Here is a 25,729-nt window from a genome sequence, read left to right as displayed (position 1 = left end):
AAAATCACATTGGGAAAGAAAGCTACTAGAGCCTCCCCTGAGATAGTGCTTGGGGTGTGCTACAGACCGCCGGGATCTGATTTGGAGATGGATAGAGACCTCTTTAATGTTTTTAATGAAGTAAACACTAATGGGAATTGTGTGATCATGGGAGACTTTAACTTCCCAGATATAGACTGGAGGACAAGTGCTAGTAGTAATAGGGCTCAGATTTTTCTGGATGTGATAGCTGATGGATTTCTTCATCAAGTAGTTGAAGAGCCAACAAGGGGGGATGCCATTTTAGATTTGGTTTTGGTGAGTAGTGAGGACCTCATAGAAGAAATGGTTGTAGGGGACAACCTTGGTTCGAGTGATCATGAGCTAATTCAGTTCAAACTAGATGGAAGGATAAACAAAAATAGATGTGGGACTAGGGTTTTTGATTTCAAAAGGGCTAACTTTAAAGAATTAAGGAAATTAGTTAGGCAAGTGGATTGGACTGAAGAACTTGTGGATCTAAAGGCAGAGGAGGCCTGGAATTACTTCAGGTCAAAGTTGCGGAAACTATCAGAAGCCTGCATCCCAAGAAAGGGGGAAAAAATCATAGGCAGGAGTTGTAGACCAAGCTGGATGAGCAAGCATCTCAGAGAGGTGATTAAGAAAAAGCAGAAAGCCTACAGGGAGTGGAAGATGGGCGGGATTAGCAAGGAAAGCTACCTTATTGAGGTCAGAACATGTAGGGATGAAGTGAGAGAGGCTAAAAGCCATGTAGAGTTGGACCTTGCAAAGGGAATTAAGACCAATAGTAAAAGGTTCTATAGCCATATAAATAAGAAGAAAACAAAGAAAGAAGAAGTGGGACCGCTAAACACTGAGGATGGAGTGGAGGTTAAAGATAATCTAGGCATGGCCCAATATCTAAATAAATACTTTGCCTCGGTCTTTAATAAGGCTAATGAGGAGCTTAGGGATAATGGAAGGATGACCATTGGGAATGAGGATATGAAGGTAGATATTACCACATCCGAGGTAGAAGCCAAACTCGAACAGCTTAATGGAACTAAAGCGGAGGGCCCAGATAATCTTCATCCAAGAATATTAAAGGAACTGGCACATGAAATTGCAAGCCCATTAGCAAGAATTTTTAATGAATCGGTAAACTCAGGGGTTGTACCGTACGACTGGAGAATTGCTAACATAGTTCCTATTTTTAAGAGAGGAAAAAAAAGTGATCTGAGTAACTATAGGCCTGTTAGTTTGACATCTGTAGTATGTAAGGTCTTGGAAAAAATTTTGAAGGAGAGGGTAGTTAAGGACATTGAGGTCAATGGTAATTGGAACAAAATACAACATGGTTTCACAAAAGGTAGATCGTGCCAAACCAACCTGATCTCCTTCTTTGAGAAAGTAACAGATTTTTTTAGACAAAGGAAATGCAGTGGATCTAATTTACCTCAATTTCAGTAAGGCATTTGACATGGTTCCACATGGGGAATTATTAGTTAAATTGGAAAAGATGGGGATAAATATGAAAATTGAAAGGTGGATAAGGAACTGGTTAAAGGGGAGACTACAACGGGTCATACTGAAAGGTGAACTGTCAGGTTGGAAGGAGGTTACTAGTGGAGTTCCTCAGGGATCAGTTTTGGGACCAATTTTATTTAACCTTTTTATTACTGACCTTGGCACAAAAAGCGGGAATGTGCTAATAAAGTTTGCGGATGACACAAAGCTGGGAGGTATTGCTAACACAGAGAAGGACCAGGATATCATACAGGAAGATCTGGATGACCTTGTAAACTGGAGTAATAGTAATAGAATGAAATTTAATAGTGAAAAGTGCAAGGTCATGCATTTAGGGATTAATAACAAGAATTTTAGTTATAAATTGGGGACGCATCAGTTGGAAGTAACAGAGGCGGAGAAGGACCTTGGAGTATTGTTTGATCACAGGATGACTATGAGCCGCCAATGTGATATGGCCGTTAAAAAAGCTAATGCGGTTTTAGGATGCATCAGGCGAGGTATTTCCAGCAAAGATAAGGAGGTGTTAGTACCATTATATAAGGCACTGGTGAGACCTCATCTGGAATACTGTGTGCAGTTCTGGTCTCCCATGTTTAAGAAGGATGAATTCAAACTGGAACAGGTTCAGAGACGGGCTACTAGGATGATCCGAGGAATGGAAAACCTGTCTTATGAAAGGAGACTGAAAGAGCTTGGCTTGTTTAGCATAACCAAAAGAAGGTTGAGGGGGGATATGATTGCTCTTTATAAATATATCAGAGGGATTAATATTAGGGAGGGAGAGGAATTATTTAAGCTTAGTACCAATGTGGACACAAGAACAAATGGATATAAACTGGACACTAGGAAGTTTAGGCTTGAAATTAGACAAAGGTTTCTAACCATTAGAGGAGTGAAGTTCTGGAACAGCCTTCCAAGGGGAGTAGTGGGGGCAAAAGACATATCTGGCTTTAAGACTAAGCTTGATAAATTTATGGAGGGGATGGTATGATGGGATAGCCTAATTTTGGCAATTAATTTGGCAATTGATCTTTGATTATCAGCAGGTAAGTATGCCCAGTGGTCTGTGATGGGATGTTAGATGGGGTGGGATCTGAGTTACTACAGAGAATTCTTTCCTGGGTGCTGGCTGGTGAGTCTTGCCCACATGCTCAGGGTTTAACTGATCGCCATATTTTGGGTCGGGAAGGAATTTTCCTCCAGGGCAGATTGGCAGAGGCCCTGGAGGTTTTTCGCCTTCCTCTGCAGTGTGGGGTACGGGTCACTTGCTGGAGGATTCTCTGCAGCTTGAGGTCTTCAAACTGCAATTAGGGGACTTCAATAACTCAGACATAGGCTAGGGGTTTGTTATAGAAGTGGATGGGTGAGATTCTGTGGCCTGCATTGTGCAGCAGGTCAGACTAGATGATCATAATGGTCCCTTCTGACCTTAAAGTCTATGAGTCTATAAGAAAAAAAAAAAAGAAAAACCTGATTGAGCTGCCGCTGAAGTGCCACTGAAGAGGAAGAGAGGGAGTGAAGGACCTGCCGCCAAAGTCCCGGATGTGTTGCCCCAACAACAGATGGAGTGCTGCCCCAGGCACCTGCTTCCTTTGCTGGTGCCTGGAGCTGGCCCTGGTCACTTTAGGTTGACTCCAGAGTCTTGGCTGAACTAGCTCCAGGGAACTGTAGTCTGCTTAGAGTGTAGACTTCATCCGGCACAGCTTTTGTTTTTGTGTGTTTTTTTGTAAAGCACCATTTATACTTGCAGAGTAACAATTCTGCCGACCTAAATTTGCCCCTGCAGTTTTCCATCAAACAGGGGATTCTTCTGCACTTCCTGACCTTACGGTATGGGGAAGTGTCACTCTGAGCAGTTTAACCAGTGCTGTCTTCCACCTTGGAGGTGGCTGCATTTCGTTAGTGAGCCAAGTGATTCCTGTGCCTCTGTCTAGTTGGTAGAGAGCTGTGGGGTCTTTTGGAGTGAAAGTCAGACAATGAATTTTTCCTCCACAGTCTCGTCCTTTAACTTTCCCTGATAGGTGAGGCTTCCCTAATAGGTCATATTACAGGAGAGAAGAGAAGCGAGGTGATTAATTTGTGTTGCAGACAAAATTAGTATGTTTAGTAATGTTTGCTAAGAGCAGTAGTTGCCATTAGATGCAGACTCCACCGTACCTGAATCCTGGCCCTCTAGTTCGGAGTGAGGCTGCCGGGCCCTGTTCTGCAGATGTTCGCTTTTTGCCTTCTCTCTCCAGCCAAGCTGGCTCACCCTGCTTTTTCTCTTGTCTTTCATGCAGCCGAGAAAGTGACCTCTTTAGGCAAGGACTGGCACAAGTTCTGTTTGAAGTGCGAGCGCTGCAACAAGACCCTGACCCCCGGGGGCCATGCTGAGGTAAGAGCAACAGTAGAGCATCAGTTATGCATTTGCCCCACTGTGGGTCGGGGGGAAAACGTCCCAGTAGCATGTGAGCGCATCTCAAGGTTGAGGTGATGAAGAGTCACCAGATGCTGTTGCTTCTGCTGGGATGGCTAGGGAGCCCGCCAGGGTGAGGCTATTACCCCAATAACTGGGTCTCATCCCAGTAGCCAAGAACTGAATGTAATAATATACTAGAGGGTTGCATGCTTTATTGATTATGTAGGCAGAGCTGGACACTCAGCCACCTCCTCCCCCTCCCCACCCCCCGTGGGTGCATTGCCCAGCTAGGAGGCCTGGTTTGCGGTGGCGGGGTAGGGAGTGAGGGGCTTGTAGCAGCCTCATCTTCACTCAAACCAGGCCCACAAAGTGCCCGTGTGGTGCTGCGGGCGGAGATGGCTCTCTGGTGCCCTGACCTGGAGGTTACTGCCTCGCTCCTGTATCTCAACCTGTAGAATCATAAGTTAGGTTGGTGGAAAACAGGTTCTTCCGGTTTTATAGTTTTGGTGAAAATTGGTAGGATTCTGCCCACTGATACCTCAAACATTCCCTGAAATTTTGGAACAACCCGGATGAGATTTTCAAAAGTTATCGTGTTGCAGACAGAGAAATGCCATTGAGTTGAGTGTAAAGGCCTCACGGTGCTCTGCTAATTCAGAGGGTCCTGGATCTTGGGATGTTTGGGAAAGCGGGAAGCTCTTGTAGCCCTTTACTTTTCCATCACACAGGGTGCTCCTAGTGCTAGCTGAGTCATCACCCAGGTGTTTTCACTAGGCTAAATGTTGCCAGTTCTGCCATGTGTGCAAGGTGAGAGAGGTGCTGGGGAGGGGAAGGAAGATAGCACAATCACCAAACTCAAATCAGCATTTGGGAAGATGCCTCGGGCAAATCCAAGACAAGCAGTGCCGGCTCTGAGCTAGGCAGTTTCAAACGCAGCCTTTCCAAAGCACTCCACCCAGCCATGATAAAGAAAACCCTGTCTGCAGAGTCCTCACCCAGTTAAAATGAAAAGGAGTGGGTTACCCAAGCTCTCGGAGATGGGTGCAGGCGAGGCAGGAGTTGGAGATGCAGCTCCATACAGCTATTAATGGATACAAAAATCTGAATTCATTTTCAAATGTAAATATTTGGAGAAACATAAGAACCGAGGCCCTGCTGAACTTTGGGAAAGGACTTTGCGCAGTGCTAGGATGGTCTTGTTTAACTCTCACTTGTACTCCACTCCCTTCAGAAGCCCTTTAGGAACCCCACTGAGCAGGGGAATTTATGGAATATAGTTCTGAGGGCTGTTGGGGGGTGAAAGTCTGAATAGAGACGTTGGGTAAATGGAGCTGTGAGTGGGTGGTTACCCATAGGCATGACATAATGGGGAGGGGTCGACTGGAGGCCCTAGAGGAGCAGATGTGTTTCTATATGCCACGCTGCAGATTCTCCCCTCTAGGGACATACAGCCTACCTGTGCTGGGTAGCTGCAGAGATGGCACTCCCGAGAAGGCTTGGTGGTTTTGTACTGCTTGTCTGAATCTCTTGGTTCTGGAACCTGGGCTGGATGTCTGGTAAAAGTGGACTCTGTTGTGAGTCTTCTGGACCCTGATGCTGCTGATATGGTAGCGAACACTCCAGTTAAAGTTGCAGAACGGAACCATTTCTGTTGTAATCCCCGTTTTCCCCTCCTTCCCATGCTTGATCTCAGCCGAAAGGAGAGTTCCATTGGGAAACGGGAGCATAGTTCAGTCAGCCATTGCAGTTGCTATAACAGAATGATAAATCTGGCATAGGTGCTGGAACTAAGGGTGCTGGGAGTGCTGCTGCACTCCTTGGCTTAAAGTGGTTTACAGTTCAATGACTCTCAGCACCTCCCTATACAAATTGTTCCAGCACCCCTGAAATCTGGTCTCCTTTAGCCTGACCACTAGGTATTTCTCCTGCAGATAACTTAAACGGTGAAGAGTTGAAGCTCATCACACTTTGTCCTGAGGCTTGGCATCTTTCCTAAGATTGAGGGGGGACTTAAAACTGAACAAGTTCTAAGAGCATAGACAATCCCATCTGAACTGAAGCTACTAAGCAGAGGCAATTTCTGTTTGGGTCTTTTTTTAAAAAGCAAAAACAGAAGGGAAATTAAAACCAGTTTTCTTTTTTTTTCTTTCTTTTTTTTTTTTTTTGAAATTGCCAAAAAACTGGCAATTAAAAGAATAAAGGTTGTCATGGTAACGTTGGCTGGGCCACTTTCACTTCCTGTGTATCTCTGGTATGTATTTAAGTAGTAATAAGTTACACATTTAACAAGACAACTGGAATAGAAAACTGCCCATCTGTGCAATGCATCTGGGTAGGACGGCCTTAGCCTGTCGCTGTGGACCCTTGGGCTAGATCCTCAGCCCTTGGTATGTCCTTTGGTGCTGCTTCCGCAGAGTAAACAGCCAAACTCCCAGTGATTGCAGGGGGAGTAGGATTGGGCCTCTGTTAGTTTCTCAGAAGTCTGTTCCTCTGTTCAGGGCAATAAAGGTGACCCAGGGAGATAGCTGAATGCTTACTCTGCTCTCTGATTTGTTAATACAAAGCACACTGAAGTTTATCACACACAAGCCTTTCCAGCGGTGTGCTCTCAGCCAGCCACCTGGTGTTCCCTTAAGCTCCTGTAGTCCTAGTGCCCTTTTAGTGTGTGCTGTATGATTTCTGTTGGAGGCAGCAGCTGGTTAGGGTAGGGAACCCATGTGAGGCTCAGTGGTTCTGCCAGGCCTTTTCTGCTGCATTATGCCCTCTTCCGTGCTCATGGACCCAAAGCCTCCTCCTCATTTTTAGGCGAGGTTTGCTTGATCTTGCCCCTGCTTGTCATGGGAGATGCGGATGTATGGAAAAATCTTCAGAAGTGGCTTAGCAGCACGAGCTCTATTGCAAGTCACTGAGGCACGTTTGAAAATCCACCATGCAGTGCACGTAACTGGTGCTAGACACTGGACCTTTGTAGCTCTAGCGTAGCCTTCTGCCCTTGAGGAGCTGGACCTCTGGGTAACAGACTAGGCTGAGCTCTGCCACTGGGAGCTGTCTGTTGTCAGGATCACCCTTGCTCCCACTGCTCTGCTCACATGCTTTCCCATCTGGTCCCGTTTGTTTGTTAACCAAGCAGCACAGAGATGCTTTGCAATGAAGAACTATCTAAGAGAAGTCTCTGAGTTCAGGATGGTGCCGGTTTTCCTCTCTATCTTCCCATGAGCTTGTACTAGGGTAAAGGGAAAGTGGTTTGTTGCAAAGCTTGTGTCTTTCTGCTCAGTTTTCCCTTCTCGCAGCCTGCGAGCCCCTCCCCGACGGCTGACAATCCCATTTCTGTCTCAGTGGGTTTGGCTCATTGGCTTCTTCCTTGTGTTTTTAACAGAACCCAGGCCAAGAGAACTGTACTGTGATTATTGCTTCTGCCTCTGTGCTTCAGCATCTGCTGTTGTTACAGTCCTTATGCTGCAGTGGCAACTACTGCAGGCAGATGTGAGAAGAGTGGCGCGTGGGTCTATGTCAAGCTGTTCTATGTCTTGGAGACAGATTTATGGCATTCTGTTTTGTATTAAGACTGAATTCACATGACACGTTACCTGTTTGTAGCTGTTTTAAGATCTGTCAGATTTCCGTGCTCTGCTGCTCGAGTAGCAGAGCCTGTGTCGGAAAGTGGTTCCTCTTGGCCTGTATTCCCATCCTGGAAAGCTGGTGTGGGGGGAGCTGCTGGGAACAGAGTGTGCCGTGTCCATGTCCAGAGGTGCACACGGAAGCCTGGGGAGTCCCTGATGGGGACCTGGCAGAGCTTAGCAGAAAGCAGCCTTCTCAAATGTCTCTGCTAAATCCAGCTGAAGCCAGTGTCAGAATAAAAATGGTAGGAGGAGGCTTTAGCTGCTTCCATGAATGGCAAACTGCTGCCTCAGCCCACGGCAATGGCAGAGACGGCATGCCTGGAACAGGAAGGCTTCCTTTTCCCAGTGCCCTCCAGTCTTCACCCGGAGGGGAGGAAAGGGGAGAGTTTGTGCCATCTTGCTCAAAGTGGGGGAGGTCTTTCTCTCTCCAAGGCCAGGTATAACTTTGTGCTTGGGCTTACACAGTCAGTGAAATCTGGCCAAAGCACATGGGGACTGAGCTGCAGGTGTCCTTGATCCAGGGACTAATTTGCCAGGACTTTACCAGAGTGCTGAGAATCCAGCCATGGTCTGCATGAGAATAGACTGTTTTGTATAAATTGGGGATCTGTGTCCCTGGAAGCTGGTCTGGTCTCTGCTCTCAGGGCTGTCCCTCTTGGTGTTACTGCAAACGGTGTCCTGTCCTGGGCTATGTATGCTGCAGCTGACGGGCCACCTAAAGGGCTTGCTGGCCAGCCAAGATAGTGCCAGTCATGGTAGGCTGGCAAGCTGCATTGGCCCATCCTAGGGCCTGACAGGCCCACTTCTCCTCTCCCATTGCCATGTGCGAGCCCTGGGGTGGGGCAGGCTATCGGAACAGTAGGAATGGCCGACTGGGTCAGACTCGAGGTCAATCCAACCCAGGCTCCTGTCTCTGGCAGAGGCCAGCACTAGATACCACAGAGGAAGGTGCAATAACTCCATAGTTAATATTCCTTGGACTAGGGCAGGGGTAGGCAACCTATGGCACACGTGCCGAAGGCGGCACCCGAGCTGATTTTCAGTGGCACTCACACCGGGTCCTGGCCACTGGTCCGGGGGGCTCTGCATTTTAGTTTAATTTTAAATGAAGCTTCTTAAACATTTTAAAAGCGTTATTTACTTTACATACGACAATAGTTTAGTTATATATTATTGACTTATAGAAAGAGACCTTCTAAAAACGTTAAAATGCATTACTGGCACGGCACGCGAAACCTTAAATCAGAGTGAAAAATTAAGACTTGGCACACCACTGCTGAAAGGTTGCCGACCCCTGGACTACAGACTTCCAGACCCCCCCCGGGCAGCAGTGAGCTAGCATAGTCCCATGTGCGCAAAGGCCGCTGCTGTGTGGCATTGCTTCCTCAGGCTGCAGTTGGGGGTAGGGTGACCATATTTCCCAAAGGGAAAACGGAACACCACATGGGGCTAACCCGAACGCGCCCCCCCGCACAAGGCTGGCCCATGCTGCTCACCCGAGCCCCCCTCCCCGCGCTGGACTGGCATTGCTGCTTGCTCAAGCCCTGCCTGCCCGCCCGAGCCCTGCCTCCCTGGACCCTGCGCGAGGCTGGCACCCCATATGTTCCTCCGCACCCTAATTTTTGACAAAAAACTTTTTTATCAAGTTGGCAAGAGCAAATGGGACAAATGCCCACGTTTGCAAAAAAAGTCGGGACGGCCAGGACAGGGCTTAAAACGGGATTGTCCTGGCCAAACCGGGACGTATGGTCACCCTAGATGGGAGGAGCGTCCATGGGGAAACACTGTCTCTTCCTGATGGTGCAGGGCAGCAGGCACTGGGGAATGGGAGCCTGAAACCTGGCACATGACAGCTGCTGCGCAGCCTGCTGGGTCTTCAGGTCTGAGCACCATAGACAAATGCTGGGGTGGCTGTGGCTCCTGCAGGGTGGGGAGGAGGTGTGAAGCTCTGTCATCGTCCCCCAGCCCCTCCAATGCAGGTGGCGCGGGTGCAGACAGAACAGGCCATGGCCTCAAGGGCTCTGAACTGAAAGATGCTCTCTGGGAACCGGCCCATCCTGCCCAGCCAGGAGAGTGAAGCCGGAAGCAAGTGATTATGGGGGACACTGGAGTATCTTTCACTCAGCTCCGAGCCTGGAGCACCCAGTGCAGCGCTGGAGAAGGTGGCTCCGAGGCACACCTGCTTACGCCTGGGGGTGAGGGGATCCCGGCTGTGACAACACTGTGGAATAGAAATGAGGAGCGACAGGTGGGGCTGTCCAGGCAGGCCCCATAGAGGAGAGTCCTTGATCCCAGTTGTGGGCCGGGGCTCCCGCGGGGAGGACGGACAGGGCCATTGTGGGCCGGGGCTCCCGCGGGGAGGACGGACAGGGCTTTGCTGTTGTGACCTGGGGTGTAATCATTGGATGCCCTCAACATCAGGGAGGATCCTGGGCTAGCTCAGGCGTTTCCCTCTCGCATTGTCAGGGGTGTGGGTGCTGCGACCTGTGCATGGCTTGCGTTGTCCCAAAGCGTGGTGTGCTGGCACAAGTTTCCTGCCCACCTCTTGCTCACTTGCTTTTGCTCTTGCTTGCTCTTTTGCTGAGTGCTCCTCTGTTTAGAAACCCAGGACCCTGCCAGACCTCAAGCAGGACAGCCTGAGCCCAGTGAATAACAGTCCCCAAGCAGTGAGGGACCCAAGAGCAGCTGCTCCTGCTCTCGGGCTGATCTAGGAATCCTGGTTTCTGGGGGAAGTTCCTGGCTGTTTGGAGCTTGATCCGAACACTGAAATGGGAGGATGGGGGCGTAGGTCCTGTCAGCAGTGACATTTGGTTGGTGCTGGGGAGTGCTTGGGGTACAGAGAGCCCAGGGGATGTTTGCGGCTGTCTTTTTATGTTACTTTAATCTTTGCTCTTATATACACTGTGACCAAAGCTTGGGGCTGTGGAGTCCTTGATCTGTGTCTCAGTCGCTGGTCCTGGGATTGGCGGAAGAATGCTCCAGATCAGACATGCTCTTCATCCCCCGTCCCTAGCGCAGACCCTGCCCATTTCTGGCGCTGCCGCGCCTGCACTGCCACCTGGGGCTGGGTGGGGTCGATCACAGCTCCTTGCACCACTGCAGGAGAGGGTGTGGTAGCTGAGGCTTGAGGATGACTGGCAGAGCTGTTAGTGGGGCCCAAGTCTGGAATGGCAGGGAGTGATGCAGTTCAGCATGAGATGTGTTGGTGAGAAGATGTGGTGGGGGGAGGGAGGGTGGAAAGAGGGGCTTAGAAATGGGATAGTGAAGTACAGGGGGGATGGTAAAGAGCAGAATGGAACAGAGGGGGTGCTGCAGGTCAAAAGCAGGTGTGTTGGGAGTGCGGAGCAGTGCTGGCAGAGCTGGGGTGCTGCATTGACTTCTAGTCAGACTTGTCCTGAAACCGAGTAATGAACATGCTGCAGCAAATAGAACAATTTTTGGGGTGTGAAACGTGTGCAAAATCTCAGTGCGTTTAAACCAGCAAAGCAACATGGCACGCAAAGTGTCTTGCACCTCTGCCCCTGACAAGAAGGCTGAGAGTGCCCAGTGCCTGGGAGGAGCAGAACGCTTCTGTTGGTGACTCACTCCAGAGGCATGAGCTTTGGTTCTCCAGTGTCCCATCTGGATGGGCCCAGGCCTTCCAGTCAGGGGCGGCTCTAGGCACCAGCAAAACAAGCTGGTGCCTAGGGCGGCAAAATCTAGGGGGCGTCCCCTGCGGCCGGGGCGGCATGCCTGGGGGGGTCCACCGGCGCCCCGTGACGCCCGGACCTGGCGCAGGCATTTCTGCGGTGGGGGCGCTCGGCCCGTGGATCGGCTGGACCTCCCGCAGGCATGACTGTGGCAGCTCAAGCGGAGCTGCCGGACCCGCGAACCGTCCGCAGCCGCGTCCAGCCGAGCCATGCGGGACCAGCGGTCCCTCTGCAGTCATGCCCGCGGGAGGTCCGCGGCTCCGGGGTGCCTCCCGCGCATGACTGCTTGGGGCGGCCAAAAACGTAGAGCCGCCCCTGCTTCCAGTGTGCTGCATGGGAGGCAGTGAATTCAGCCCCTGGGGATGCATTCCACGTTTACCAAGGAGACAGACACATGGCCAGTTGACTTCCTTTTTGGTTCTGTGCAGAGCGGTTTGTGCTCAGCATCCCAGCCCTTGCAGAACCCAGCTGCCAGAGCCCACAGATACTTTCTCTTTTCTTTGACTCGCTTCCCACTGACTGGTGGGAAACTGCTGCCGGGAGCTGGAATAACATTATCTCCTGCCTGCTGGCTGTCCCAGCCACTGCCCGTCCCCCCTCAAACCCCCCACCCAATCAATGGCAGCACACATGGACCAGTCCTCGTGATAAGGGCGTGACATAAGGGGGGGAAACGCTTGCTCCTTATCACTCTGTCCAGAGAGAAGACTGCTTTTCCTCTAAGCAATCAGCCCCTGTTTGATAATGTGAGCAGATAACGGCTCTGATGAGGCAAGCACCATAGCAGCCGTGCCAGGGGAGGGACCCGAGGAGGGAATGGTATCATCGCCTCCTGGGGATGTTCTCTCTTTGCCTTGCTAGTGAGACTGGGGTGCAGCATGGAGGTGAGGGGAATGAGGGCAGCAGGGGGAGAGTGGCATGATTGATATGATTCGGGATGGATATGTCGTGCATGAGTGAGTTATGCATGGTCTCAAATGCAGGCTGATAATACCTTATCCCAGTCCTTACCCCTGCACATGCCGCTATGTTGCAGAAAAGCTATTTAGAAACTTGGAGGATATTTTTGTTTGTTTGTTTTAAATGGACTGGCCCCACTCTGCCTTCAAGATCACTGGGAATTGCTGAGATTTTGGGAGGAGTTTTCATTCCATGCGTTTTCAAACAGGACTTTTTTTTTTTAACCTTTGAAATTTTCAGCTGAATCTCTTATTGGTTTTCTTTGTGTTTGTTTCAAAAGAAATTCATTTGGAAAATATCCCATGGTGTGACTAAACTGACCAATCAGAAATTAAAATACCCAAAAATCAATTAAGACAGATGAGCACTAAAAAATGAAGCTATGTTGCGGCTCCACAGGCTGCACAGCAAAGGGTGACCAAATTCAAAACAGAGAGCTGGAGCTATGGACATTCTGACTGCTGATAATCAGGCCAATTCGTTAGGGGTCTGTATATGGATTTAGGTGTCTCGCTTTAAGCACCGAAGCTTGAAAATCTGACCTCTGTTTATATATACAAACTCCCCATCTCCAAGTCTAAAAGTATTATAGTAATAATGCAATCTGAACTCCACAGTAGATGGAAATCACTTTAAAATAAATGGTCCAGTCTCGCCAGGATGACGCAGTTTGGCTCCCAAGACATTAAATAATTCCCCAAAATAAGCATATAAACAAGAGAAGTCCAACCTGCAAAATATGTTAAAAAGCAAAATCTTATGTCACCGGATCCATGTGTCATGTTGCAGAGTTTCAGCTCTGAGAGCCTGTTGAGCTGAACTGCCCATGGGTTCTGGTGTGCCCTCTCTTTCATGTGGTTATTTTATGGTGTAATTGAATTAGTTTGGGAGATATGTAAACATGAAACCCCCAGAATATTCACTGAAGTGAATGCCCGGGGCTGTGTATTTAGAGTGTTAGTTATTGAAATGGATGCTCTGCTCAGCTCTGGATTCAGTTACGTGTAGCCCTGAGGTACCTGAAGGAGGGCACAAGGTGCCAGTGACAGCCCACTTACATTTGGTTCAGTTAGTGCTTTGTGGCAGGTCTCTGATTCACTGGAGGGGGACTCCACAATTCCAGCATGGGGGGCTGGGCGGGGTGGGCTGAGCCATCTATGCAGTGAGTTTGTGTTATGGGTGCCTCTCAGTGTTGATCCACACAGGATATTAGTCTGTAACAGCCCTCAGTGACAGGGGCTTGGTTCTTGAGCTCCCGCTGTAGCCGTTCATGCTTCCAGCTCTGGATTTCTATGGTTCGGTCTCCTGGTGTGATGACCATCACATGCTCACTGCAGACAGGGGGATGTAAACCTGATAAATCTGTCTAGGGCCGTGCAAGGTCCCCTCCATCATCACAGTATATGAGCACCTCAGTCTTCAATGTGTTAGACCTCACAACCGCCCGGTGGGTCAGGTCAGGGCAGGGCAGTGCTGTTATCCCATTGTACAGGTGGGAAACTAAGGCACAAAGTGACTAGCCCAAGGTCTTGCAGGGAGTCTGGGGCAGGGCAGGAATTGAACCTGGGTGTCTTGAGTCCCAAGATAGTGCTGTAAGGAAAGCCGGCAGGCTATTGGTGTTACTAGATCAGGAGTGGGCAAACTTTTTGGCCAGAGGGCCACATCTGGGTATGGAAATTGTATAGTAACTCCTCACTTAAAGTCGTCCCGGTTAACGTTGTTTTGTTGTTACATTGCTGATCAATTAGGGAACATGCTCGTTTAAAGTTGTGCAATGCTCCCTTCTAATGTCATTTGGCAGCCGCCTGCTTTGTCTATTGCTTGCAGGAAAAGCAGCCCATTGCAGCTAGGGGGTGGGGGCTTGGAACCAGGGTGGACTGGCAGCCCCCCTATCATCTCCCCGCTCCCCTAAGTTCCCTGTGCAGCAGCTGCCCAGCAGGCTAGCAATTGCAGCTGTCCCTCCCCCACTGCCATGTGCTGCTCCTGCCCTCTGCCTTGGAGCTGCTCCCCGAGACTCCTGCTTGCTGTGCGGGGGTGTGTGTGGAAGAAGAGGGGGGGCTAATGTCAAGGTGTCCCCCTACCCCCTGCTCCTGCACCCCGCTTACCCCATCTTCCATAGAGCAGGGGGGACACACCAGGGCTCAGGATGGAGGGAGCTTGCAGCAGTGTGTCTGTCTGTGATGTCTCCCCTCCCTCCATTCCTGCTGTCTTGTAGAGTGAGAGATTTAACCCTTGAGGACTCAGACAATTGCTAGTTCATCACTTAGCAGTAAGGGAAATATCCCACCCTCTGACTCCTCCACCTCAACCAAGCTTCACAATCATCATCACTGTGTACCAGTATTAAATTGTTTAAAACTTATAGGGAAATTGGATTTGCTTAACATCGTTTCGCTTAAAGTCACATTTTTCAGGAACAGAACTACAACGTTAAGTGAGGAGTTGCAGTATGGCAGGCCATGAATGCTCACGAAATTGGGGTTGGGGTGCAGGAGGGAGTGAGGGCTCTGGTTGGTGATGCGGACTCTGGGGTGGGGTCAGAAATGAGGAGTTCAGGGTGCAGGAGGGGGCTCTGGGCTGGGGCAAGGTGCTGGGGGGTGAGGGCTCTGGGTGGGACTGAGTGGTTTGGGGTGCAGGAGGGTGCTCCAGTCTGGGATCAAAGGGTTCGGGGGGTGGGAGGGGGATCAGGGCTGGGGCAGTGGGTTGGGACATTGGGGAGGGCTCAGGGGTGCAGGCTGCGGTTGGCGCTTACCTTAAGCAGCTCCTGGAAGCAGTGGCATGTCCCCCCTCCGGGTCCTACATGGAGGTGCGGCCCGGTGACTCAGCGCACTGCCCTGTCCACAGGTGCCACCACTGCAGCTCCCATTGGCCACAGTTCCCGGTCAATGGGTTGTGGGGGGCAGCACTTTGGGTGGGGGCAGCGCGTGGAGCCCCCCTGGCTGCCTCTAAACATAGGAGCTGGGGAGTGGACATGCCACTACTTCCGGGAGCTGTGCGGAGCTGAGGCAGGCACGGGTGGAGTGGCCGCCAAGCCCGCTCCTCGGGGGAGCAGGACAAGCCCCAGACCCTGCTCCCCAGCAGGAGCTCGAGGGCCAGATTGAATCAACAGGCAGGCTGGATGTGGCCCGTGGGCCGTAGTTTGCCCACCCCTGCTCTAGCTGAAGCTAATGGTGGGCAATGGGAGGCGTTCTTGGGCAGGGCTGGGGGTCTTTTGTGGGGAACGTTGTACATAAGAGAGAGAGTGCAGTACCTCTTGCTGTGAAGTTCCCTCCCCTTACCCAGAATGCTCTTCCTCTCTCTATAAACTGTTTGACTAGTATGTGCAACAGGACTTCCTCAATGTTGGTCTACAAATTCATTCCCTTTTTGTCTCTTTGTGTATATTTTACAGACACTTAAAGAATGTAAGCTCCTGCCTCTCAGTAATGCCTGGTATGGCAGCTAGTATGTCCTGGGGTTTGGTGTCTGGCACTAGAGATGCCAGGGGAAAAGCCCCTGCTAACCTCCATTCCTAATGCCCCTTCTCTCTCTCCCTTAGCATGACGGGAAGCCCTTCTGCCACAAGCCGTGCTATGCAACATTGTTCGGACCAAAAGGTACGTATTCCTCCTGACCTGCTATGATTTCGCCTCCCCTTCCTATGAGAAATGGATGCCCAGAGGCAGAAGGATGAGTGCTGCCCATTTTCAGGGCTGCAGTGATTCACGCAGCTATTCAGAGCACTTGTCCTATCCTAGGTTTTAACAGGAGAGTTTCGGGCCCTGACAACTGCCCCAGACTCAGAGCAGCACAGGCCAAAGCTGTGTGAGGGATTCTTCCAGGGGAATCCAAAGAGCCACCATCTCAGCACTTCACAGCCCCAAACCCCACACTGAGTGGCTCCAGATTGGCAGTGAGTTCAGTGGAACTTGCTCTTCACAGAGCAGGAGGTTAGATGTTTCAGGGGAGAAGTCACGACAGATCCCCTGCAAACCACAGGAAGGGCTGGTCGCTCAGACAGCATCGCCTCCCAGGAGGTAAAATAGTCCCAGGAGAGAGCCACGTGGGGCAGAGCTGTGGTGGGTGACTAGCTCCAGCTCGTGGATGGGAGAGGGGCCAGGAAGCCATTTGTAGTGTGCTGCAGACATGCCCCCTTCCTAGCTGCACATCTCGGGAAGGTGCAATGAGAGGACGTGTCTCTGGGCCAGCAGAGCAGGAGGGCTGGAGAGACCGGCGGCTCCCGCTGGAGCTGGAAGTGCAGGCTGGCCAAGGCTTGCCTTTGGTAACGGCCCTGTGTCTTGGGAGAGGAGAAAAGCCCAGAAGGGCGTCTTGGATCCAACAGCCACAAACACTGATGCTCCCGTTGCAGGTGTGAATATTGGTGGAGCTGGCTCCTATATCTATGAGAAGCCTCAGATGGAAGAGCAGCCGGCTCCTGGGCCCATTGAGCATGTTTCGAAGGTAGAAGAGAAGAAAGTGAGTGGCCCACCGAAGGGGCCCAGCAGAGGTGAGTACCGAAGGGGGCAAGAGGCTGGAAAGCCAGCATGGCTCTGCGCTCTGCTGTGAGAACCCTGCTAGCTGACCGTGGAACTCTGGCAAGGGGGGCAGATGAGGCAAGGGAGGGCTGGGTGGGGGCGGTAGTTAAGACTTCATGGCCCTTGTTCAGACCTGCACTTGGTGCAACTAGCTGCTGCGTGGCCAGGGACTTAGTGCAGTGGCAGCGAAGCTCGTCTGTGAGTGGAATGAGGGCACTGAAGTGATTCTGGGTGCTCCCTCTGCTTTGCATGTATTGATTGGAATGACCACTAGGGGGCATCCATAGCACACAGTGCACATGTCACTGGGATGCTCCAGAAGGACCGTGTTACTCCAGATAGGAGCTGCTACAGCCTGCATTCAGGTAGATGTCGGTCCACACCATGGCCTGGATGATAGTACGGTGGGACTGATTGCGCTCTGGTGGTGCTCTTTCCAGAGACTAGCCCATATGTTCCCGCTGACACGACCCCCGAGGGCTGGGTCAGTGCTATAGCAGGGGGTTGAGCAGGCTTGAGTCCATGGAGCATGTGTGTCCTCGCTGCCTTGCTGAGCTGCTGAAAGAGCCCTTGCAGGACTGCCCTGCATCCGTGCTAGCCCTGTTGGAAGCTGTTTCCGATGCGGTGCCCTTTGGGTACCTACCCTACAGTTCCTGGCAAAGCTCCTAGAAGCAGTGTGTTCGGGGGTAGCTCAGAAGGCGCTATGGGATAGTAACAGCAGGGCTGTCAGAACTATATCAGCTTGTCCAGGTCCAGACTAGCATCAAACCAGCTCTGAGTGAAACCCCTTAGAGTGAGCTGGCTCATAGACCTGCTGAGAGCTCATCTGCTGTGGCTGCTGCTGAGATGCACAGCTAGGGATGCTGGGGAGAGACACAGAGGCTAGCTGTGCATCTCCCATGCTGCAACCCCGCCTTGTTAACCCTGAGGGCGTTATCTCCATATTAATGTTCCACCCAACCTAATCTGCTTAACAGAAATAACTATGACCATATGCTATTTTCTTTGCAACAGAGCCATCACTCAGTCATCGATGAGCTACCTTTCCCAGCCCACCTTCAAAAGCAAATAATGACATGTGCCAATGGGCTGTGATCTCCTCTGGTGGAGGATGCAGGGCAGAAGGGAGGGCACTGTTTAATGCAGGCCCTACACTCATTAAAGAGACTGGGGACAGATCTACACTTAAAACGCTGCAGTGAAGATGCTACTACACCATTGAGAGCACGTCTTCCATCAGCGTAGTTAATCCACCTCCGTGAGAGGCGATAGCTCTGTCAACGGGAGAAACTTTGCAGTTGACATAGCACTGTTTACACCAGGTGTTGGGTCGGTATAATTGCAGCACTCCTGGAGTATGGGTTTTTCACAACTCTGAGCGACGTAGTTACACCCGTGTACATTTATAGTGTAGATCTGGCCTGGCTCTGATCTTTAATGGTAGCTTTAGCCTGTTGATTCTGCAGCGAATGAAAGCCCCCTTTCAAAGGCATGGTTCATTGTTGATTGCCAGCTGGAGATGGTGAGCTCTGAATTTAGCTGGAGAGAGGGCCCATGGGTGGTGCAGTAGCACTCGGATGTGTAGGGGGTCCACATAGCAGATTTCTTTAGGATGCTAAAGAAACTCTTCTCTTGTCTTTCAGCCTCCAGTGTCACCACCTTCACCGGGGAGCCCAACATGTGCCCGCGCTGCGGCAAAAAAGTCTACTTCGGTAAGGACTGGGGCAGGCCAGCTCCCTTAGTGTTCTCTGCTTATGCCCCAGGGTCACTTGTTTGTACTGTGAGACATTCCTATCAGAGATCAGGGCTAGGTGCTGCACATACACATAGGAAGAGAGAGGCCTTGCCGCACAGCACTTAGAGTTGGTGGAAATAGCTGACAAAGGATTACTAGCCCTGTTTTACTGCTGGGAAGCTGAGGCCCAGAGAGGTTATGTGACCTGCCCAAGGTCGCATTCCAGCAGTAGAACCCAAGTCACTGGACTGAGACTTGGGATCCTTAACCATAAGACAGCCCTTCCTCTGCAGGAGGGTTTCAGCTGCTGATATGGGGGGCCTGGAGGATGTGACTGCTCCTTTGGGGAGCAGGTATCTGGGAGGCTAGGTGTGGGTGAGTCTAAATTGGTTTAAAATCACATTTTTAGCTAAATTGATGCAGTGCTCTAGGTAGAGGAACAGACTGTACAGGTAGTAACATGTTTACTTTCTAAATGGAATTGCACCACAACTAACAATAGGCATGTCTCCAACACACATGTGCTCATACAGTCACCCACGCAGAATTTGTAAGGCTGTTTGTAACAGTGCCATCTCATGACTCCCACTAATGTTACAAAGGTTTGGGCAACATTCTCTGAAGTCAGTGACATTCTGCCAACAGGGAATTTGGCTCTTTTGTTACCCAGATGAATATTTACATGGTCCCTGGGAGGCGCTGGAGCTGTCACCTCCGAGGGCTGAACAGAGTACTGGGGGAGGCTGATTTTACCCCTTTGCTGCTCCTGTGGTTGAGTAGGAGGCAGCTTTCATTAAGGCTCAGTAACATGCAGAGCAGCATGTCAGGGTATGGATGCAGCTGACTCCCTCAAGGGAGAAGGAAAAGACCCTTCAGTAAAGGCCTAAGCTGTTCTTTGCAAAGGTTTCATGGGATGCTGGCAACACCTCAGCTCTCCAAGAGCAAAGCCTGCCCATGGAGTGGGTGTTGTGCAGCCTCTTGCCACTGGAGGCCTGGTTCAAGAGCAGTCTGGCCCAGCCGTCACACTACTGCCAGCAGGTTTCCCTCTTGGCCGTAGGCGCCGACTCCATGGGTGCTCCAGGGCTGGAGCATCCATGGGGGAAAAATTGGTGGGTGCTCTGCACCCACCGGAAGCTCCCTGCCCCGCCCCCCCCGCCCCAACTCACCTCCGCTTCCTCCCTTGAGTGCACCGCCGGGTCCTGCTTCTCCCCCTCCCTCCCAGCACTTGTGCCACAGAACAGCTGTTTTGCACAGCAAGCCTGGGAGGGAGCGGGGAGGAGGGGGAACGTGGTGCGCTTGAGAGAGGAGGCGGAGTTGGGGGGGAGACTTTGGGGCAGGGGTGGAGTTCGGGTGGGGGTTGGCCCGGGGGGGGGGGGGCCCAAGCACTCACTGACACCGAAAAAAGTTGGTGCCTGCGCTCTTGGCTTGACCTAGACACAGGCTCTTTGGGCAGCAGGGCTAGGGGGTAAGAGCCTGGCAGCTGTGGGAGCTGTGTGTGAGCACTGAGGCTCTCTTGCACCATGGCTAAGAAGGGGGCAGTTCTCAGGTGAATGCTCCCCTAGTGTGGCCAACTGGGACATCTGCAAGATTACCCACAATCCCTTGGGCGCCCCATCGGGGTGGTCTCAGCCTGCCTGTAGCTGTGTGGGTTGCTGCCAGGGGGCGAGCTCGTGCTGTGGAAGCCCTGGCTCTGACAAGTTCACACCAAGGCAGGGAATGAAGAGCTCCCACTGGAATATGTCCTTTCTTGTCTCTGCTCCAGCTGAGAAGGTGACTTCTCTGGGGAAGGACTGGCACCGCCCCTGCCTGCGCTGCGAGCGCTGCGGCAAGACTCTGACCCCTGGCGGCCACGCGGAGGTAAGGACTGAGCACATGCTGTGATCTGTTTGCCCCATGTGTGCTCTGGTGCAGGCTTTCGCTGCCACCACCTCCCTCCCCTCACACCTGCTCAGGAGACTCACACTGGTGCATGTGCATGTTCAGGCTAGCGAGGGATGGGGTTAGACCTCTGGACTGAATATTTCATTCCCCTGCCCCTCTCCTGATTGCTGCCTCTGCAGCAGTGATGGCCCATACCCTGGGGGGCAGTGTCTGGAGTTGGGCTGCACCCAGCTGTGATCCTGGTGTGACCCACATGATAAAGCTGATCACCCAGACAAGAGGAAGGAATATGTTGTGGGAGCTGGCCTCAGCTCTGGAGCAGAGTCCTTGCACCCCTGGCTAGCATCCCATCTGACCCTCCCACCTCACTTCACACACCTGCTGCTCAGCTGGGTACAGCCCCCTGCTTCTCTCCCAGCTTGGCCAATGGCTTTTCCACCCGTGACCTCTCCCCAGTCCTTGGTGCTCACTGCCCGCGCCTGGGGATCACCAGGGACCACAGTGGCCACGGACCCCTAAGACAGTCAGTCATCTGAGCGGACGCTGGCTGGCTAATTGTCTGGTGGTTTGGGGATTCCAGGTCGCAGACCCAGGCCAGTAGCCAGAATCCCGTATGCCAGCAGCCAGGCCTGGGCTCGTGCGGTGTAAAGGGATGAAAGCTGTACTGTAGCGGGTCTCTTCCCCCAGAGCTGATCTGTTGCGGCGTCTCCCATGCGCTAGGTGTGATGAGAGTGGAGTGCAGGGCTACTGGGAGCAGTCCTGGGCCTCTGGTGGCCGGAAGGCTTTTACCTCTGCCTCCCCATTGTTGCTGGAGAAGATGGGGAGCTTCAGACGCCAATCACTGCCTGCATCCAGACTCCAGCCACCGCTGCAGGCCCTTTCCACCCCTGACTGCTCCTGCTCTGACAGGTCCAAGGCCTTGGCCTCTCTCCTGCTGCAGTCAGACAGTGTTTCTGGCCCTGCAGGATTGGAGGGGAGGGCTGCACAAAGGGCATGGCCTGTGTTGGACAGACACCTGTGTGCAGTGGGTAGACAGTGCTCACGGCCTGCATGGCCATGTGGCAGCGGCTGCAGCAGGGGCAGGACAGAGCCCCGTGATATTCTGACCCCCCCCCCCCCCCGGAGGGATGGTCTCACAGGAATAGCTGCACCCCGTAATCTCATCCCGGGGCTGGGGAGCACTCCCCATTTTTGTGAGCTGAGCACCTCTCCTGCCATTGCATGCTCCAGCAATCCCAGGCGTGCCCACCAGAGGACAGACTGGATTTAAATGGAAAGCTGGGGCTGTTGGCTGGGGGCAGCCCTGGCTGCTGGAAGGCGAATGCGGACATGCGGGGGAGGTTCCCATTGCTCAGCGCAGCTGGACCGCTCACAGGACAAAGGGCTCTGTGGATCCAAGCGACGCAGGACATCAGTGAGATGGAGTCTGTGCTCGAGGCGTGAGGGACTGTCTGTGCCACGGAGGGCGGGTTCCAGGGGCAGGCGGGCAGAGCGAGTGCTGGGCTAGTAGGGATACAGCAGCCCAGGCCTGGGGGCATTGGCGGAGCTGTCAGGGGGCCAGGGTTGTAGTAGCAAAGCAGCCCCATGGGGAGCTTCAGGACAATGCAAATTGAGTGATGTCTCTCCAGGAGCCCCGTGCAGTTGGGGTGGGATGCTGGGGAGCCCCCCCAATGCACTGCCGTGGCAGGGCTGTGCCCCAGAGAAGGGCATGGGTGAGTGGCCATCTGCATCGTGTTCTTCTGCACCTCTTGGGTTGGGTGGCACTGACGTGTGTCTTGCTTTGCCCCCTCACAGCACGACGAGCAGCCGTACTGCCACAAGCCCTGCTACGGGATCCTCTTTGGGCCAAAGGGTGAGTGTGCTGCACGGAACCGGAGCTGCTGGAGGAAGGGCAGGAAGTGTCCAGAGGCCAGAGTGGAGGGTGGGGGAATGGGTTTTCCTCAATGAATCCCTAAGGAGAGGGGTAGGTGGGAGTGTGGGGAGAGGGACGGGGGCATGAGGCACCTGTCAGCAGTGACTGGGCACGCTGCCTCTGCAGGATATTCTCCCATCCCCCCGGCTGGCCGTGCCGCGTATCGGTTTGTAGGGCCCCGGAGCAGATAGCCCAGGGGGGGTACATCAGGGTGCCCTGGCACATCCAGTACACCCAGAGGCTCCAGGATGGAGGGCAGCCCTTTGCTAACTGCGCTACAGCCTTTGCCCAGGACAGGGGAAGTGTTGTGGGGACCACGGATGAAACCCAAGGCTTGCTGTGTTTTGGAACCCAGCCAGCAGAACACAGACTGAGCACAGTCCCCTAGCTCCCTCTAGGGGCCAGGGCCAGGGGGTGCACGGGGCTCAGCTGGGCAAGGATCCTCTGGCTCCTTGGTGAGGGCCCTTATGCAAATATTTCCCCTACTGCTCAGCCCCCGCTTTTCCATTGGCCCTTCCTGACTATCTGCTCCCCTCTTGGGTTCCCTATGCTCCCAGCCAGTGGAGCGGTGAGACCTTGGCAATGGGGCGTGGTTCCCTAATGTGTGAGGGCAGTAGCTTGCACTACTGGATCCCAGGCAGGGATGGCCAGGTTCTTGGCCTTCCACTCACCCTCCTTCCCTTTTCTGACCTTCCCCATCCATTTGTCCCCGGCCTCCACGGCTGTTTTGGCTGGGGCTCTGCGCAGCCCCCAGGCTAAGGGGAGGTATCTGCGGTCAGCACCCTGCCTGGCTGTCCTGGCCCTGCCCTTACATGGGGCTCTTTCTCTGTTGCAGGAGTGAACACTGGAGCTGTTGGAAGTTACATCTACGATAAAGACCCCGAAGCAAAGGACCAGCCCTAAGGAGCTTGCTGCCTCCCTCCTGCCTGCCCGCCCGACACAGGCCACTCACACTGCTCCCTCTTTCCTCAGCTCCCTTCTGTAGAAGTAGCTTAGCTCCAGGACGGCCAAGCCGTGCACTGGAGCAGCCCTGAGCCTGGCTGGCCACAGAGCTGTGCTCCCTGCTGTTTGTATTCTGGGTGGGGCGGTCCCGCCTTCGGGATTTTATAATATAATATAAGCTTTGATGTTAAAGACAGAAGTAGAAAGTGTCTCTGGTTGCTCCCAATGTGCCTGACTCTCCTGAGCTCTCCCATGGGGTTCCTTGTCCCTCAGGCCCTCAGTCCCCTGCCAGCCATGGGATGAAGGCTTCCTGGGCATGACTGGTATGCACCCGGCATCGCAGTTCATGGTAGCCTCTCCAAGCGAGCCCGTCGGCAAGCCCTGGATGATGTGCAGCCAGTGCAGGCTCATGCTGTGCTGTAGGCTGGGGCAAGCTCAGTCCCAGATCATCCATATCTAACAGCAGCTCCTTTCACCGCTGCGGTTCCAGTCTCAAGCAGGAGGACAGGGCCCACTCCCCCCGGTAACATGGGATGGGGTAGGGGTGGGCAGGAATCACATGGGGGGATGTCATATGGGGAGATCACATGCCCCCTTTAGCTGGTGCCCCCCTTTGTGTCCCTCCCATGAGTCGCCCAACCTTGAGCAAATGGTCCCGTGGCCTGCCAGCCCTCCAGCTGGGTCTGCCCCGTGGCTGCTGGCATTCTGGGGAGGCCAGTCAGGAACAGATGGCCCACTGGCTGTGTAGGACGGCAGTCTTGCACCTCAGAAACAGTTGTGTTAAGTGTGGGAGTCATTCCTTAATCAGGTGTTCTCTTCAAGCCCAGGGAGATTGCTTTGGCTCCATTATGCCCTCAGTCTGCGAGCTCTGTGCACACACCATGTAGTTGCTCGCCTGCTCGTGTCCTTGCCTGGAGCAATGGGCAGAGCCCGGGCGCAGCATCCTAGCTACTGGTGGGTTACAAGGCCATATGGCCTATATTTCTTTCAGTCCTGCTGTAGGTGACCACACCAGCCTGGTTCTGATGGGCATGGGCGTCCCATTTCTGGCATCCGCGCACTCTGCTGTGTTGCTCAGGGCTAGCATCTCCTTGGCCCTGAATCCCACCCGCCCAGCTTGTTCTCTGCAGCAGGTGGCAGAATTGGGAGCTTGGACTCTGGGAACAGCTGGGATGTACATGTGTGATGCCAGCCCCTGGTATGTAGACTGCATGCCCATTCCCAACAGCTGGGAGCAACTTAGTGCTCTCTCGGGGCTGCCTAAACAGCTGCTTCTCCGCACTGTGCTGCAAGGAGCGGTCAATCCGTGTGATCCCAAATGTGTTCGCTGTGGCGCTGAGTTTGGCCTAGGAGCTGAGGGTGCTGCTGTGGGTGCACATGTACCCCAGCCTGCACCCCCAGTAACACTGAACTTCGCAGTGTGCTGCATCCAGGACCATAGGAGGGTCCCTGTGACATGGGCCCTGCAGAGGAGGGAAATAAATGCTAGGGTCTGAGTCCATGGCCCTAGCCCGTGTGGGAGGAGGGAGCGCAGGTCCCGTGTCTGTGCCATACAGCACTCTATGGCCCTGGTAAGGGAATGGGTTGGGAGGGGCTGGTGGGAGAGTCAGGGGTGTTGGGACAATGGCTGGAAGTCGGCTGAGTGATGTGAAGTGTGCAAGGCTCTCACCTTTGCGCTCTCGGAGGAGACTGTTTGTGGTGTGCGTGTGTGTTTTTTAGTCTATTTATAAGTGGATAGAAATGTGCTTTCTGCTTCGGTGAATGGTGTGCACTCCCCAGGTCACCCCCCAGATCACTGCACTGGCCATTCACACTGACCCCCTAAGAGAGAATTGGGAGCAAATCTACAGAGTTTGTGCTCTGCCTCCAGCCTGGCCTGTCGCCCTAGACTAACGTAACCTGCAGGGCCAGCTGCCATGCTCCCACCGGGGTACAGGCCAACCAGAACGCACCTGAAGCAAGCCAGCAAAACTGATGTCCTGTTGTTATTGCTGACAATAAAAGTTTTGAACAACAAGCGGCGTGGTCTGATTATGTGGGGGATGTGGTCCTTGCTGTCTGTCACCCAGGTTTATCACATATCCAGCTCTGAGTTAGAACCCTTTGCTCCCCTGAGGTGATCTGGAAAAGCAGACAAATAGTGACACTGTACCTGTCTCAGCCGTTTTGTGATGGAGAGGCAGCATCTCGGACTGGGGGTTTATTCCTGGCTCTGTTGCTTCCCAGCTGGGTGACCTTGTGCAAGACCTTGTGCCTCAGTTTCCCGTTCCCACCTTTTCTCATATCTGTTTAGAAATGCTCTTGAGGACAGGGACTGTTGCACGGTGTCTGTGCAGCGCCTAGCACAATGGGTTATTGATTTCAGTTGGACCCATGATGCTAGCATAATGCAAAGGAGGCCTGACAAGTTACGTGAGAGATCCTGGCCTGCTGTACCCTGGGTTCTGGAGAGTTTCTGGCATCACACAGGTCAGGGGGTGTGATTTTTTTTAAACCTGGAGTACTGGGGTTCTACCCGCTTCACAGATCCTGCTCTCCCTGGTATCTGGCCCTGAGCACCGTCAGTAGA

At 52.8% G+C, this 25,729-nt stretch overlaps 1 protein-coding gene across 4 annotated transcripts in view; it reads left to right on the top strand.

Annotated features, from left to right (window-relative positions):
• Positions 1-25,177, top strand: part of CRIP2 (cysteine rich protein 2) — a 65,690-nt gene extending 40,513 nt beyond the window's left edge. For all 4 annotated transcript variants that reach the window (XM_039483623.1, XM_039483625.1, XM_039483624.1 and 1 more), the window contains exons 2-8: positions 3,789-3,883; positions 15,715-15,772; positions 16,525-16,662; positions 18,334-18,402; positions 20,188-20,282; positions 22,101-22,158; positions 23,054-25,177. In XM_039483623.1, the coding sequence (XP_039339557.1) occupies positions 3,789-3,883; positions 15,715-15,772; positions 16,525-16,662; positions 18,334-18,402; positions 20,188-20,282; positions 22,101-22,158; positions 23,054-23,121 (581 nt within the window). In that variant the 3' untranslated portion in view covers positions 23,122-25,177. The remainder of the gene's footprint in view (positions 1-3,788; positions 3,884-15,714; positions 15,773-16,524; positions 16,663-18,333; positions 18,403-20,187; positions 20,283-22,100; positions 22,159-23,053) is intronic.
• Positions 25,178-25,729: the final 552 nt, after the last annotated feature.

Source organism: Mauremys reevesii, linkage group 8 (assembly GCF_016161935.1).
Source record: "Mauremys reevesii isolate NIE-2019 linkage group 8, ASM1616193v1, whole genome shotgun sequence".
NCBI lineage: Eukaryota > Metazoa > Chordata > Testudines > Geoemydidae > Mauremys > Mauremys reevesii.
The sequence above is the reverse complement of the archived record's forward strand: the minus strand, read 5'-3'. Positions and strand labels throughout refer to the sequence as shown.